The 15031-nt window shown below is 31.0% G+C and overlaps 1 protein-coding gene across 3 annotated transcripts; it reads right to left on the reverse strand.

The window, feature by feature from the left end:
* Positions 1-1694: 1694 nt before the first annotated feature.
* On the reverse strand, positions 1695-14600 carry LOC105132499 (glucosidase 2 subunit beta-like). 3 transcript variants are annotated; one of them, XM_011036043.1, is made up of 14 exons: positions 14308-14600; positions 8798-8911; positions 8147-8242; positions 6832-7071; positions 6040-6215; positions 4886-5108; positions 4578-4682; positions 4389-4490; positions 4228-4285; positions 4034-4102; positions 2808-2895; positions 2416-2477; positions 2251-2302; positions 1695-2169 (listed from the first exon to the last, which is right to left on the reverse strand). In XM_011036043.1, exons 1-14 carry the CDS (start codon positions 14333-14335, stop codon positions 2104-2106), a joined length of 1479 nt encoding a protein of 492 aa, XP_011034345.1. In that variant the 5' UTR covers positions 14336-14600; the 3' UTR covers positions 1695-2103. The 3 variants fall into 3 exon arrangements, with proteins under 3 accessions (XP_011034345.1, XP_011034344.1, XP_011034343.1); XM_011036042.1 differs by lacking the exon at positions 14308-14600 and adding an exon at positions 9013-9344 and having other exon boundaries at positions 4886-5102; XM_011036041.1 differs by lacking the exon at positions 14308-14600 and adding an exon at positions 9013-9342.
* Between the last annotated feature and the right edge of the window lie 431 nt (positions 14601-15031).

Consider the following 15031-nt stretch of genomic DNA (forward strand, 5'->3'; position numbering starts at 1 on the left):
AAAAAATAAAAATAAATTCTTAATTTAAGGGTAAAACTGAAAAGAAAAATCGATTCAACAAAAAACCTAAAATTAAAAAAATAAGGATCAAATTAAAAAAAATTATATAGCAAATTAAGATGGAATGATGAAATTAAAAAAAATCTTATATAAAAAAAATTAAGAATAAAGATTGAAATTGAAATATCATCAATAAAAAGAGCTAAGCAATACATTTCAAGGAAAAAGAAAGAAAAAAGAAAAGAAAAGAAAAGAGAAATGTCCACTAGAAATAAACTGGACTACTATTATAGATACATGCCACTTCACTAGAAAGAAAATATAGCAATTCTTCCAACAATACGATGAATTTTTAGATATGAGAAATCAACTTATATAGAGCGCGTCAAATGCACTCTTATTTTTTATATAAATATTTGATCAAATACTAGATTGCTCCTAAACTAACTTGATAATAACAACAACAAAGTGGAAAAATAAAAAATCCATTGACTTTATTTATTTATTTATTTTTTCTTTTAAGAATATTTTGATCATTTCACTATGTTTTTTAATTTTTTATATTTAATCAAATATCAAATTTTTCCTGTGTTGATATTATAATAATAATAAAATCTTTATAAAATAAAAAAATGTTCTTGATATCAGTTTTAATTTTTTTTTGCTTCCAAGTATATTTTAATGATTTCACCATATAATTAAAATAAAAAAATATATTTGTTCCCGATTCAGTTTGATAATGACAAATCAAACATGTAAATTTTTTTTAATACTCTTGATATCTAATGTTAATTCTTTTAGGTGAAGAGGAAAATCACTGTTATACTATTCCAATTAACGGTGCATATAGATTTGGGTTAACACTGTTTTACAAAGAGGATGTGGGTATATAGGAAACATAGGAAGGATGAAGCCAAGATTAGAATGACAAGTCGGTTCCAATACAGTGGCTTCTTCCAGTTTTAAAGACTAGCATTTTAATTAGCTTAGGCCCCCTAGTGTTGGAAGTCTAAGTGACATGGATTTCAGTGGTCTATCCAAATGAGCTGAGGACAGAGTTCGCTTGCATGGTTATGTTGGTCCAGAACAGTAATGAAGCGCGGGCATCAGGCATGGTAGCTTGTTGGTTGCTGCTGTCAGGAGTGTGCAGGCGAGGGGTGAGAAATATCTAAATTGCCCAATATTTGTCAAGGTTACTACTCAATTTAAGACAGAATTCCACCTGAAGATATGGTGGTGGTGCGCATCCATTTCTTCTTCTTTTTAATCCTCTCTCATTTGTGTGAAGTCCATATCTATTTCAATGGATGCCACTATATGGAGGTTTGCATGATATACCCACACTCCTCTAGGTATAGTAGCTTGCTGGCTTCAACCCTGAGCAGCTAATGCCACAAGTCACAAGAAAACCCCAGTGGGCTCTCCATGATTCGGAGGAGGGGGTACTTTCTAGCTTCCTGTTAGGTGTGTTTGAGAATGAAATACAAATCATGTTTTAAAAAAAATTAATAATTTTTTTATTTATAATAATTTTTTTTACTTTTTCACCAAACATGCTTTCACATTCAAGAGAGAGCACATTCAAGAGAGAGCAATCTGTGAATGCGTGGAAATTAAGCATGGCTAAAGATGTTCGAAAGCATTTCCCCTATTTGGGGCACTTGAAGCTAGCACCCTGCATGTCAATACATAAATTTAAACCACAACTAGCAAGGGATCGGTGCAGATGAAGAATTACAAGTTCACAACTTGCCAGTTTCTAATGTCTCTCTATATTGCCTGAAGAAAAATATTACACTAACAAAATTGACGAACTTTATTACATCCATCTGAAAATTCAAAGCTACTCTATAAAGATGAACATCTAGTTCTGAAATTGATAAATGGGATCCCAACCCAAAACTACGGTAAAATCTCAAACTAGTTTCTCTGCCGTGGGGAAAATAATCTAAACTGGGAGATTTAGTAAAGGCCTGTAGAAGACATGCACAAAGAACATCATGTAGAAGCTTTGATGCATTGTTTTGGTCCAGTACTCGAGGAGATAACTGCATCTCATCATAAATAAAATATATGGAGCATTTGCCAGTTGATGCACCCGGGTTACAGCTCATCATGGCCACCTTGCAGTTGTTCATTGTACATCGATTCAAGTTTACGCTCAAGTTCCTGTCAGATCAATTTTCACATTTCAATAAGACAAGGAAAAATAGGAGCAGAGAAACTGGCTGCTCATTAAATAAAATATACCTCAAGTTTTCCTTCTAGGCAACGGATAGGGGTCGACATCAGAGCTACATATCTGCCATGATGAAGAAAGAGTAAGACAGCTGAATTTTATGTGATGATGTGTGTTCACATATATGCATGCAAGCAGCTAAGAGAGGGAGGAGGGAGGGAGGGAGCGAGACATACTCGCAGCGGCTTGGTTCTTTCACATCGGTTAGTTCTGTTTTCAGTCCACATCTAAGCTTGACCTGTTAAAATGAAAGGGCTTGTTAGCAAAAGACTAGCAAAAATCTATGCCTACCAAGCCATTTTGTCATTCGCTGTCACCCAGTTGATTGTTTAGACATAACCATAGAACACACTTTATGACAGGAAAAAAACAAAAACAAAAAATATGTTGATTTAATGTCTTCTACACATCACAACACGTCCTAAAGTGGTCCGCATATCAAAAAGGATCCAGACAGCTCAAATGATCAATAAACTGGCAAAAAAAAGTATTTTAGGCATATTTAAGATCCAATGTAGCTCCATTTGCCTTAGTCAAGAGTTTTAACAAATTATAAGATCTCTCATACCTTTAAACTTCTATCAGGTCCATTCCAGCATCCATCACCATTTGCAAACAGCATGGAGCCATATGAATTTTTAAATTTGTCCCATTGCCTGCATAGAGAACAGAAAAGAAAACATGAATCTCCAGCGTATAGACATTAACAAGAACAAGAAGCCAAGAAAACTACCCTATCTCACAAGGACTATATTTTTGTTTCTTATTGCTTTTTGAGGGATGTCTTGTTCTTGAATTTTGTATTATTCAGTTCCTTCTTTCTAATACCACGTTTTTTTAATCTAAAAAGGACAACTAACACGAGTGTATACAGAAACTAGTTCTAGATCCAAAACATAATTATATGCAACACTTTTGACCTCCCCCACCACATCTGCCAGTGTAGCTGTTTTAGGAAGAATTGCTCGAGTATAGTAACCCTATGGGATCATTGACTTACTCTACAGCATCGTGCTATCATCACATATTGAGACACATCCTGCATTTTAATGTCTTGCATGAAGACCGGATTGATTTGTGAAATGTAGGTGATGGGAAATGATGAAAGAGAACAATGGGAACTAGTTGTTCCTTTATTCTGAAAAGTAAGTATATCACTTTGCTTTGAAGTTGAATTCAATAGTTTGTTCCTTCTCCTGTTCATTGTTACAATTCAACTTCTATTAAATTGATTAGGTTATAGCCATACTGCTATGTTTTAAGGCTTGCCTCCATTAGAAAGCTGAGACCCATATTTCCTCAACTGAAATAAAGTTATCCTTGTATTGAAAGAGCATTGTAATTTCACCTTCTGACAATTTATCAAAGTTCTGTTCATAAATTTATGCCCTCTTTGTTGATGATTGGGTCGATGGGAAATAGTCAAACATGTTGCTAGTCAGCAGCCTTCCATCCTCTCGTATCATTATGTTTAACTAAACTGCTTAGTCCCTAATCAAACAAGCGCTGAATCATGACTCTGATGAGATATCGATAATTTAAAATCTCTACATAAATGCTAATGTTAATATTTCCTCTTCAAAGGTTTGATCTCGTTGGCAAGACAACAAAGTTAGTTCCCAGTTCACAAAGTTAGCTCCTACTTCCCCAATGGCCTCTTTTTAAAAAGCTGCCATCATCAGCTTAAATTTAAGTACTGACTGCTCAGAGGGTGGAAAACACGTATAACAACAGAACTAATACTGTTGGTATACCTATGACTAGACAAAGGATAAAAACAGCATGAAGACATACCCTAGTTGAGTTATGTGATTGCCCTCCTCCTGGGATGCATCTTTAAATGGGCAAACTTTATACACGTACCTGGGAGGGGAAAGAAACCAACACCAAAAGCAAAGCCAGTAACGAAGGTAAATTCCCACACATCTGAATTGATATGAGAGCAGGGCAACCATCAACACACAGAGAAGAGGGGTTTTGAATATTACTTGTCCTGTTTGGTTTCAAAACATTGATCATAGTAGAAATAGAACTCCTTCTCCATACCTAGAATTCAAAATTAGATTTGAAGTGAATAAAATTATCAACCATACGCTGGTAAAAGTATCCTTTAGCTGTTAAATACAAATTCATTGATATACTGACTCACCAAAGTCGTGTTTTAACTTCTCTGTCAAACTTGCTATTCTTTCCTGTATATCAGACAACCTTGTAGTGGAGTCCTCATAATCCTTCCGGACACGATTTGCATCTATTAAGCAAGACACACACACACATACACACACTCATGCATTTATTAATAACTTAAAAGGTATGCCATATGGAAACCAACACTTACCTAGTTTGTCTAGTGGAGCAGGAATCAAATTAATCGCCTGAAACAGGTTTTGAGCAGCATCCTGTATCTTTTCCAACCAAGATGGGTCATTCAAAATAGTTACTCCTAAAGACATTAGAAAAAGACTGTAACTATGAGAACTTACAGTATGAAAAAAAAAAAAAGAAAGAGAGAAAAAAATTTAGCAGAGAGAAGAAAAACTGCTTCAAAAGACAATTGCTAATCTGATAAAATCTTTTTGCACTTGTGCCAAACACATATGTGGCACCGGAGTTAATAAGATCATTTCCTACAGATGATTCCCTTACCATCACTATTGTCATGGTCCTTGTCATCAGTGCCCTCTGGAATCTCATTGTTGCCTCCATGGTTATCTTTATTAGGACTAACTTCCTCAACTTGGTGTTCAGTTTTTTCTCCTGTCGAACGCGAAGCAACAAGATGACCCAGCTCTTCTCTTAACAACCCCTCTGTGCTTTCAGATCCATCAGTTGGCAATCCCTCAGTATTTTCATATTCATCTTTCTGTTGCTGAGAGCAACGAATACTATTCAGGTTCATGGTGAAACTCAACAATATAAATACAGAAATACTAATTTAAATGGAGAACTTCCAATTTTTTCAATGCTATTAAATAAAATTTTACTTTGTTGTTATTACAACTATATGAAACTATAAAGGAAAAATCAACTCAACGCAGTCCCAAGTAAAGGACATCCTGAATAAGTAATCAACTTGCTTCTCTATTGTTCCCTCCACTGCTCAATTTGATGTTGATTCTTGCAAAAGTGTATCACATATAAAGAAACAAACTTCATGAGAGACAGGTTAAGGATACAGCAGTTCAATAGGAAACAACAAATTGTCCAAGTAATTTCTTTAGCAATCTTGAAGTTCACCATCATCAGTATCAAATTGCTAATGTACAAGGGTGCTCTTGGCAGTCACAAGAGTTGTATACATCGCTATCTACTATTGAGCTCAATGTGACTGACATAAATACAATTTATTGCTAATGTACATTGATCATTTAATACTTAAGTGTACAATTGTCAATTTTCTTTTCTCTAACAGTCAAAAGTGATACAAGCAGCTTGGCTTGACAGCTTAAATTATCTTTGAGCCGAACTCGGCTTAGGCTTTTCATTTATTCATATGCCCAAGCAGAGCTCAAGCCTCAATAATATTTCACTGCTTGATCTTGTATATAAATTTTCTGTCTGCACACAAATTCAAGCCCTTGAATACCATGAGCGAGTACAGCATGGCTGAGCTCATTTGCGGTTAAGCACAGCAACACACACACCACAGAGAGAGAGAGAGAGATTAAAAGGCAGACCGCCACGCTCGATACTGATCTAATGACACACACACACACACAGAGGGAGGGAGGGAGGGAGGGAGAGAGAGAGAGAGAGAGAGAGTGAGAGATATTAAAAGGCAGACCTCCACACTCACTAACCTGATCTACTGAAGGTTCATCGGACAGCCCATTGTTCTCACTATCTAAAGTTGTAGAGCTAGAGCTTTCTTTATGCTCATCATCAGATTTATCCTCAGCAGCCATTTTCATCATCTCTTCCTTTTCTTTCACCAGGCATTCTTTTTCCTCCGCCTTCTCAATCTGCTCCTTACGTGCTATATAACAGCTCAAATAAATGATGGAAGGTAGACGTGAATAATCAGTTACTTGGCTGAAAGGTCACACAACTGCTATATTTAAACAAATTTATAAATTTAAGCATCAAAAAGATAGCAAGAAGAAACAGAATTTCTCAATTCTTTAACAGAGCAGAAGCAGAGTCTTAAACAAGTCAGAGTGGAGTGTTTCAATCAAAATACTGCAAGATTATTGAATTATAGATATCTAACAAGGGACTTGCTTTGTTTAAAGAACTGGTTCATTTAAGGTTGCTCTATGAATTCTTATTGAGACTATGCAGTTCAACCTTCAGCATGTATTCTTTTTTTCTGCAAGCTCAGTGTAAATTAGAGCAAATATCAAGCAGGCATGCATAACTACACAATACATATAGATGTATATGTGTAGCCTTTTCATTTTGCTTGGCATATGCGCATCTATGTGTTCACCGAATCTGATTATAAATTCCATATGGCCATTAGTAGTGGAATTAAAGCTGGAAAATCAAAGAGTAAGGGAAGGGAGGAGAACTTGACAGTTAACAGTGACAGTATGTTAAACGAAATGTTGAAATTGAAGAGAAATTAACCTTACTAGAAAATGATGAATTACCTTTAAGATTTTTAACAAGCCCTTTAAGACTCTTTTCATTGTTTTTCAGTTTTGACAGTTCTTCTTTATCTTTCGCTATTGCTTGTTTTGCTTGCTCAACTTCCTTTTTCCTTATGGTGACACCTTCTTTATAAATGTCAATTTTTTTCTTTAGCTTGTCTCTGGTCACTTTGCCAGCCTCCCAGCATGTATTTGGACACTTCACTTCACCATCATACTCATCACTTCCATCACAGCAATCTGCTCATTTTATTTTATAATACAGAATGGTCAATAAAAGAAATTTCAACAATTAAAAGGTTTATATTCAGTGTACACAAACACCTAGAGAATTCTGAAAGTCAATCTACAAAGAAAGGGATATAAAGATTCTTAAACTGAACTAAATTTTCAAAAGTACTGTTGATGGTAAGCATCCTCCAAATTAACACAGAAGAAGGAAAAACAAACTAAAGTGCATTCTAATCTTTCCTGAATATGAGCATGGGAAAGACCACTAAAAGCCCTTGAAGCAGTACACCACAAGGACACTTCCCGGTCAATGAATTAACTAAAAAATGACCTTTAAACATGCAAACATTAAGAAAAAAAAAACCGTCATAAAAAACAGACAAAACAATTTTACTGGTTTATTAATAAAAAAATGGTAGTGTTAATGAAGACGCGAAAACAGGAAAGAAAAGGGAGGCATGAGCTTCTGGTATGTTGAGAAATTCTCAGACCCTGGTTGACAATCAGACCATGTTTTCAAGCCCAGAGGGGGGTGGAGAAGTGGCAGAATTTATAAAGGAATCAATTTCTCACCAGAAAAAAAGAGATTATCAACATGGTTTATTAATAATTACAGATGCTGAATATTACAAAGAGATTTTTGTAATCAAGTGGCATGAACACGTTTCTAAAGTTAGATGCCAGTCATCAAACAGCGAGAAAGCAACATGCCATCTAAGGCTTCCACTGAAGAATTCCAACTAGCATAGGCTGTACAAATCCATCTTCATCTGTTGGTCCTGTCTAAGATCTTTTAAGTATTCACCATTAAGTCCTATTCAATCAATATTTTATTCATTATCTCAAGCCAGTAGACACGTTTTCTTGCTATTCAACTTATACCAAATCAGTCAGTCTCACATGTTCTTTTGTCTTTACGGAAGGACACTCCTGGAGCATCCAAGTCTTTACATGAAATATAAGTACACAGACGAGCTTGCATGAGACTTGATAGCTTTAACTTAAACAGCATAACTATATGTGCTTAAAAACTGGAAAAAATTAAAAAAAGAAAAAAAACTCACAAATCCATAATCCATCTTACCGCAGATTCCATCATTCACTTTTGAAGAATGTAATGAAACAGGAAGGTGTCCCACATTCATACAGTAGAACTTTCCATGTGGGCATGCCGATGTTCCTGCAACCAACACAGCAATTGAAAAACAATTTTCGGCTAGGAAATATAATTCCTACAAAAGATATCACATACAATTTGCATACCATAAAATATTTCAAAAATATAAGAAACAAACAAAACCATTACCGTTACAAAAGCTATATGGTAATGAATTCTACAAAATTTTGCAGTCACCAGAGAGAGCCTTAAGTAAACAATAACCCATCATTTTGCAAACTGAAAAAAAATAAATAATACCCCAAATTCAAGTATCTACCTTAAATTTAAGAACTTTCTATAATTATAAAGCAAGCCCATTTCCAGTATCACATTACCATCATAAACACAATACCAATCATTTCAATTACAAAAAAAAAAAAAACAACTGAATGCAAGTGTATACATGTAAGACTCAAGAACATTCCAACTAGTTTCTGCAATTATGCACCAAACCCATCTTTAGTGTCACATTACTCAAAATAAATAAAAAATCCCAATAATAAACCCATTTCAAAAAACAATCAAACAAAAACTAAAACTAAAACTAAAACAATAAAGAGAAAGGAGAGAATATACCTGGCTCGTCAGTCCCATCAGGACAATCACAGAAATCATCATTAAGTTGAGCTCTAGTGAACTTGTTGGATCCATTCCTACACTTTATAGTCTCTGTTTTGTAGTAATTCTCATCTGGGTCCAAATTACACCACCATTTCATGAACTCAAAAACCAAAACAAATTAAAGAAAACGCAATTTTATAAACGAAAAGAAGAGGTACAAGCATAGGTACCTTGAGGGGCAACTCCAAGGAGGGAAATGAAAGATGATTTGGTTGAAGAAATCAGAGAGAAATTGGTAATTAAAAGAGAGAATAATAATAAAAGGATGTTAACTTTCATAATTTTGGTAATGCATATATAGTTTATGCGCTGTTTATATATTTTGCTGTAACTCAGGTTTTGAATCTTCTTTTCCTTGTCCTGTATAGCTCTCGACAGATCCATTAAACCTCATTTTTATCACTAATAAATTATCTAATTCTCAATTTCATCTCAAATATATTGGTTTTGTCAAATTTATCCTTTCATGTTTTTGTTTAAAGTATCACAATTTCAGTCTTTCTTCAAAATGATGTTGTTTTATTGTGTAAAGTACTTGATTGAGAAACATAATTATACTTTAGAGATCTTGGATACAATTAAGAATTGTTGGATCGTTTAGAGATTTACTAGATGAGTGGATTGTGAGACCCTTTTTGTTATATACAGTAAAAGTGAAGTTAAGGCAACACAAATATTTATAATTAAGCAAAAAAAAAAAAATTGAGAATCAGGTCATCAACATGACTGAATTTAATAAACCTATATAATTATATAATTATGATAATATATATAAAAAGAAGAAGAAGAAGCAAAAATAGTAAGAAAAAAAGAAGTAAAAAAACTTAATATGAATCCATCAAGTTATCATGCAAAATTTATAACCTTGTAGTAAAAATAACTTTATTAAAAATAAATTAAAAGTTTAATTATTAAACAATCTAATATGAAATATCAAAATTAAAAAAAAAATATAGTCAAATTGAGTTAATTTATTAGCTTTGTGACCATGAACATTATATTGGAATAACCCCTTAAAAAGAAAAATAAAAACAATACAAAGACTAATTCATAATAAATTAAACACTGAAAGATGAGATTCAAAAAAAAATTCAATAAAAAACCTAAAAAAAAATCAAGGTCAATCCGTGTTAATATTTGAAATTCATAACCCTATTTATGAATTCAGAATAACCTCATTGAAAGCAAACTCTAAAAAATAATAAAGTAAATTCTTAATCACAAAACATTAAGAGATGAAATTTAAAAAAAATTAATAATAAAAAAGGAACTAAAATAAAACAAAGAGTAATTAAAAAACAAATAAACTTTTACATACAAATAAATTGAAATCAAATGTTGAATAGGGATGACAATGAATGCTCATATACTAGATTTCTTGATATTCATATCTTATTCATTATCCATTTGGTAAGAAATTTAGATATTTATAAATTATCCATTAGGTTTTGGGTATTTATATGAGTATCAATAACCTTATTATTATTTATTATTTAATAAAAAATAATTAATATGTATATTTGAAGTGTGCATGTGTGAATTAAATTAAAAAATTTAAATATTACACACTTTATCATATTGCATTAAAAAATATAAACATTCAACAAATATATCTATATAATAAAAATATACATTTCATGATAAGTTAGGCCAAGTTTTGGGTCGGTTGTGATAATATTCATACCCTATTTATTACTCATTAGATAAAATAATCATAAAAAAACTGATATGTTCAAATCGGATCAGTATTCATCAGGTTCAAATTAAATTGTTATCTATAATGTTGAGAGATGAAATTATTTATCCTTATGGTATTTGACTATTATTTATTATTAGATAAAAAAATAAATGAACTAAAATATAAATTTGAAGTGTGTGTATCAAATTATTAATCTATAAAATTAAAAGATCATATATATCTCACATTGCATTAAAAAAAATCTAAATTTTCTATAAATATATTTATATAATATAAATATACATTTCAAGTTTAGTTCAAGCAGATTTTGAATATATTTTAATAATATTTATATCACATTCATTACTTATTGGGTAAGATAACCATTAAAAAAATGTCAACCTATTCAGGGTAGGATGGTATTCATTAGGTTCATATTAAATTACAATTCTTAATGTTAAGGAATGAAATTGAAAATAAAAATTTAGTTAGGAAAATAATTAACATAAAATAAATAACAATCAAAATAAAAATTAAATTTAAAATAAAAATTAAATCAAATCAAATGATGAGGGGTGAAATTAAAAAAAATAACCTATAATTTTTTTTTTAAAAAGTAACTAAATAAAAATAAAAAAAATAAGAACTAAATTTGAAATAAAAACGAAATGAAGTCAAATGATAAAAGGATGAAATTAAAAAAAAAAAAAACAACTAACCTATAAAAAATTAAAAAACAAAATATATAGAAATCAAAAGAATAAAAATCAATTTATCTACATAAAACAAATAAAATGAAATCTTTATACTTTGCCGTACTTTTCCAAAAAAATGAAAAAGAGAGAAACAAAAGGAGAAAAAAAAAAAAGAGTCTATTTGAGCCAAATAATTCATTTGTCACCGCCACACGCACAACCATTATAAAAATCTTAATACACCACTCTATACACCGTTGCGAAAAATAATGTTTAATTATTGGAATAACCCAAATGCATTACCCGAATAATATAAGCTCTTCTCACTTGAACGAATGTACCAGCAACTTGCTTTTTTTTATATATATATATATATATTTATTTATTTATTTAAAAATATATAATTACTGGCCTATCTTTGTAATTTTTTTTCTTCAACTTGGGTCTAGGAGTGTTTTTATCATTTTAAATTGGCTTTTGATTATATATTGTTTAAAGATAGGTAAGTAATTATACATTTCCAAAAAAATAAATAACCAAAAACACCAATTCCCCCAAGTTATTATTGTTTATTTTAAAAGTTACATTAGTAATTCTACTATACAATAAAAATATAAAAAAACCGATTTTAGCAGTAATTATAGGACATTGAATCTTGCTCTACAGTAAAAAAATAAGCAGGTTTAAGTTTTTTTATTTTTAATTTCAAAATTCCTTTTCCCTTTCCACATCTTCTTTATATTTAAATAACCACGAGTAATTTTGGTACATGCATTGAATGTGTATTTTTTTTTTTGTTATTTAAGAAAAAGGTACAAAACTAATAGATAATTAAATTGATTTTATTAGAAAATTAAGAATATTACTTTGCAATTGTATTATCAAAAAGTTATTTAAAGTGTAAAAGTTATTATATTATATTATTTATTAATTATTTGTTGCGAGGTTTTTACTTATTGTTACTTAATTTAAACAATAACTAGTTAGTTCCTCGTGTTCCAATGTTAGTCGCATAATAATATAGGAACAACAACTAAAATACATATGATTTTAAGGGTTCGTGAAGGAAGAAAATAGGGGAAGAAAAGTTGTCTCAAGACATCAATAAGTATAAAAGGTGAATCATGCACAATTGAGTTATTAATAAAAAGATAAAGTGATAAAGAACCGTGAAAGGGAAAATCAAGGAGTGTGTTTGTGTGAAATTGAAGTGCTAGTAAATATAATAAACAAATAACTATGAATAATAATAAAATGAAACTAATGAATTCATTTAAAAACTTTACAAGAATAGACCTTTTTTAGGTAATGAGGTTTTAATCTAAAGTTGTATCTGTAAAATGAAATACAAGACACTTTGATACTAAAGTTAATTATTATTTGAGTTTTGGATGCTCAATTGATAAATATAAAAATCAAGAAAATAAAGGATATATTTTTATTAGTAGAAAAGAGATATGTGTTTTCTGTGTGTTTTTTATGTGAAGAAATTTGTTTAGTATCTCTCAGTTATTATCTAAAAACTAATCATCTAATTAGTTTTTTGAATGAAAACTAAAAAAAACAATAAACAATATCAAATAATACATCATTTGGTTCTTTTTTTTTTTATATTCAAAATGGTGTTGTTTTGTCTTGAATTAGGGATTTTAGGTAAAAATTCAATTTAATCCTTCAACTTTTAATTTATTTTAATTACACCCATAATTAACTTTAAATTGTTGATTTAATGTCATTTAGTCCTAAGAAAACTTCAATTTTAACCCTGAATTTTGATGCCTTTTTCATTTTGGTTCCTAGTCTCAGATTTTTTCAATTTCGCTTTTAATTAACCATTAAAATTTCAATTTCACCCCCGGTTCCAATTAATTAAGCCCTTAAATTCAGTCCCTTTTAAGATTGGTCCTTAACTTTGAAAATTTTCAATCTACCCCCCTAATTGATCACAAAACTTTAATTTTCTTGCAAATTTGCCCATAATTTTAATTAATTAACTTGGTAAAAATTAAATATGATGTCCTAAAACTTTAATTTTCTCAATTAAGCCTAAATTGGGTTTTCAAACTTAAATTTTCACCAATTAAGCCCTTAATAAAATTACTTTGACTCATTTAAAATATAATTATGTCTTTGCACCTAATTAAATCCTTTAATTGGACCCAAACTAATTCCTAAACATAATTAAATCTCCAATTTGACCCATTATTAAATCAAATTGACCCATTACAAATTTAATTATATATTTGAACTTAATTTTTATACAGATTCTTTCAATAATCAATTAATTTAACCTTGAATTTGCACTATTTCTTCAGTCTTTCGGTATAATAGGGTACAATTGGGTTTCAAAATTCCTTCAAAATTACAGATTGATTTTTATATATTTTTTAAATCTTCCTCTACCTTTTTTCTCCACATCACCAATTTTTATTTTATTTTTTATTTTCATTTTAGAAAGAAAAATATGTTATTTTAGGGAATAACCCACAATGGTTACTATTAATCAACTATAAGTGTTTTTAGAAGAAGAAAAACAATAGGTGCTAAAATAATTTTTATTACAGAAAATTTATACACAAAACTAAAAAAACATGCTTTTTGTTTTTTACAATTACAATATAGACATTGACAGATTCACTTTTTATTTTTATTTTTTTCTTTATATTTTTTCCCGCTTGATTGCATCTTAATATAGCTAAATTAATGATCAATTTCTTATAATTTGCAATTAAAAGTATAATCTATAAGATTGAAGGACTAAAATATAAAAAAACAGAGAAACCAAGCGGCCAATGACAACTTTTTACAAAAAAGTTCTCTTTGATCCACCACTTTCCTTTTCATTCTTTTTAGTCTATTTAGTTTTTAAAATTTATTTTTTAATCCAAAATTCTATTTTAATTATTTTTAGTTTTCTAATTAAGAAGTGAGAGAAAATCACCAAAAAATACAGAGATGTTTTTGAACTATTTTTACATGCTTCTGTGCTGAGTAAATAAACTTCGTATTTGTCAATCCAAACTCGCCTCAATTTCTCAATCCTAATATACTTTTACAAAAACATATGGACCATGTACCAAAGACACCCTCACTCTTTATGTTGAAGCTTTCACCATCCATGGTCGCCTCCACAATATGTGAACGATCCACTGCTCTTTCTTTCTATACAGCAACAACGCCACCTTTTTCAATCTCAAAGGACCAAGGCAATGCTGGACCTAATTGCGACAATTGAAAAAAGAGAAAAAGAAAAAGGTTAGACGGAAACCATTATATTGTGTTATAGAATTTTAGATATCAAACATGTCTAGCTAGCTAGGTAGATAACCACTGTGGCTGCCATTTTTTTCTCCATGGATATTCTTGCCTAGTAGGGCAACACGATATGCAATTGAAACGTTGGATTTGTGCACACCCTTTTTCAAATAGAAAGGAATGGACGTAGAGGCGGATCTGAAGATCAGAGATAAGCAGCTGGACCACAAAAGCCTAGAGTATACTGATCCTAGCTAGTGTATATCATGCCAACAACTTGGGCACAGCCCACAGATGAAAATGGCTGAGAATATATGCATAAATGCATGATATTGACACCTCCGCGACGACTGATCATGATGGAAGTAAAGGAGAGGGGAGAGAGAGGGCGTCTAGTACTTATCATGGGAACTCTACTAGGAATGCTAACATGAAATGGATGGTCTGGGAAGAGTGATCTTTCTAAAGGAAGCCCTTCATTGTCCTAGGTATGCATGCCATGTATAACTAACATGGGATCTCTGAATTATGTATGCATGATATCAGTTCTTCATGGCACAC

This window comes from Populus euphratica, unplaced genomic scaffold (genome assembly GCF_000495115.2).
Source record: "Populus euphratica unplaced genomic scaffold, PopEup_1.0 scaffold27.1, whole genome shotgun sequence".
NCBI classification, from domain to species: domain Eukaryota; kingdom Viridiplantae; phylum Streptophyta; class Magnoliopsida; order Malpighiales; family Salicaceae; genus Populus; species Populus euphratica.

Excerpts from the sequence above, each read along its gene's own strand:
- LOC105132499 (XM_011036041.1), bottom strand. The coding sequence starts at position 9,226 with ATGGATCTGTCGAGAGCTATACAGGACAAGGAAAAGAAGATTCAAAAC. Across the intron at positions 4,286-4,388 it reads GAAGTTAAAACACGACTTTG|GTATGGAGAAGGAGTTCTAT; the intron begins GTGAGTCAGTAT and ends TTTGAATTCTAG. Across the intron at positions 4,103-4,227 it reads TTTGAAACCAAACAGGACAA|GTACGTGTATAAAGTTTGCC; the intron begins GTAATATTCAAA and ends TTCCCCTCCCAG.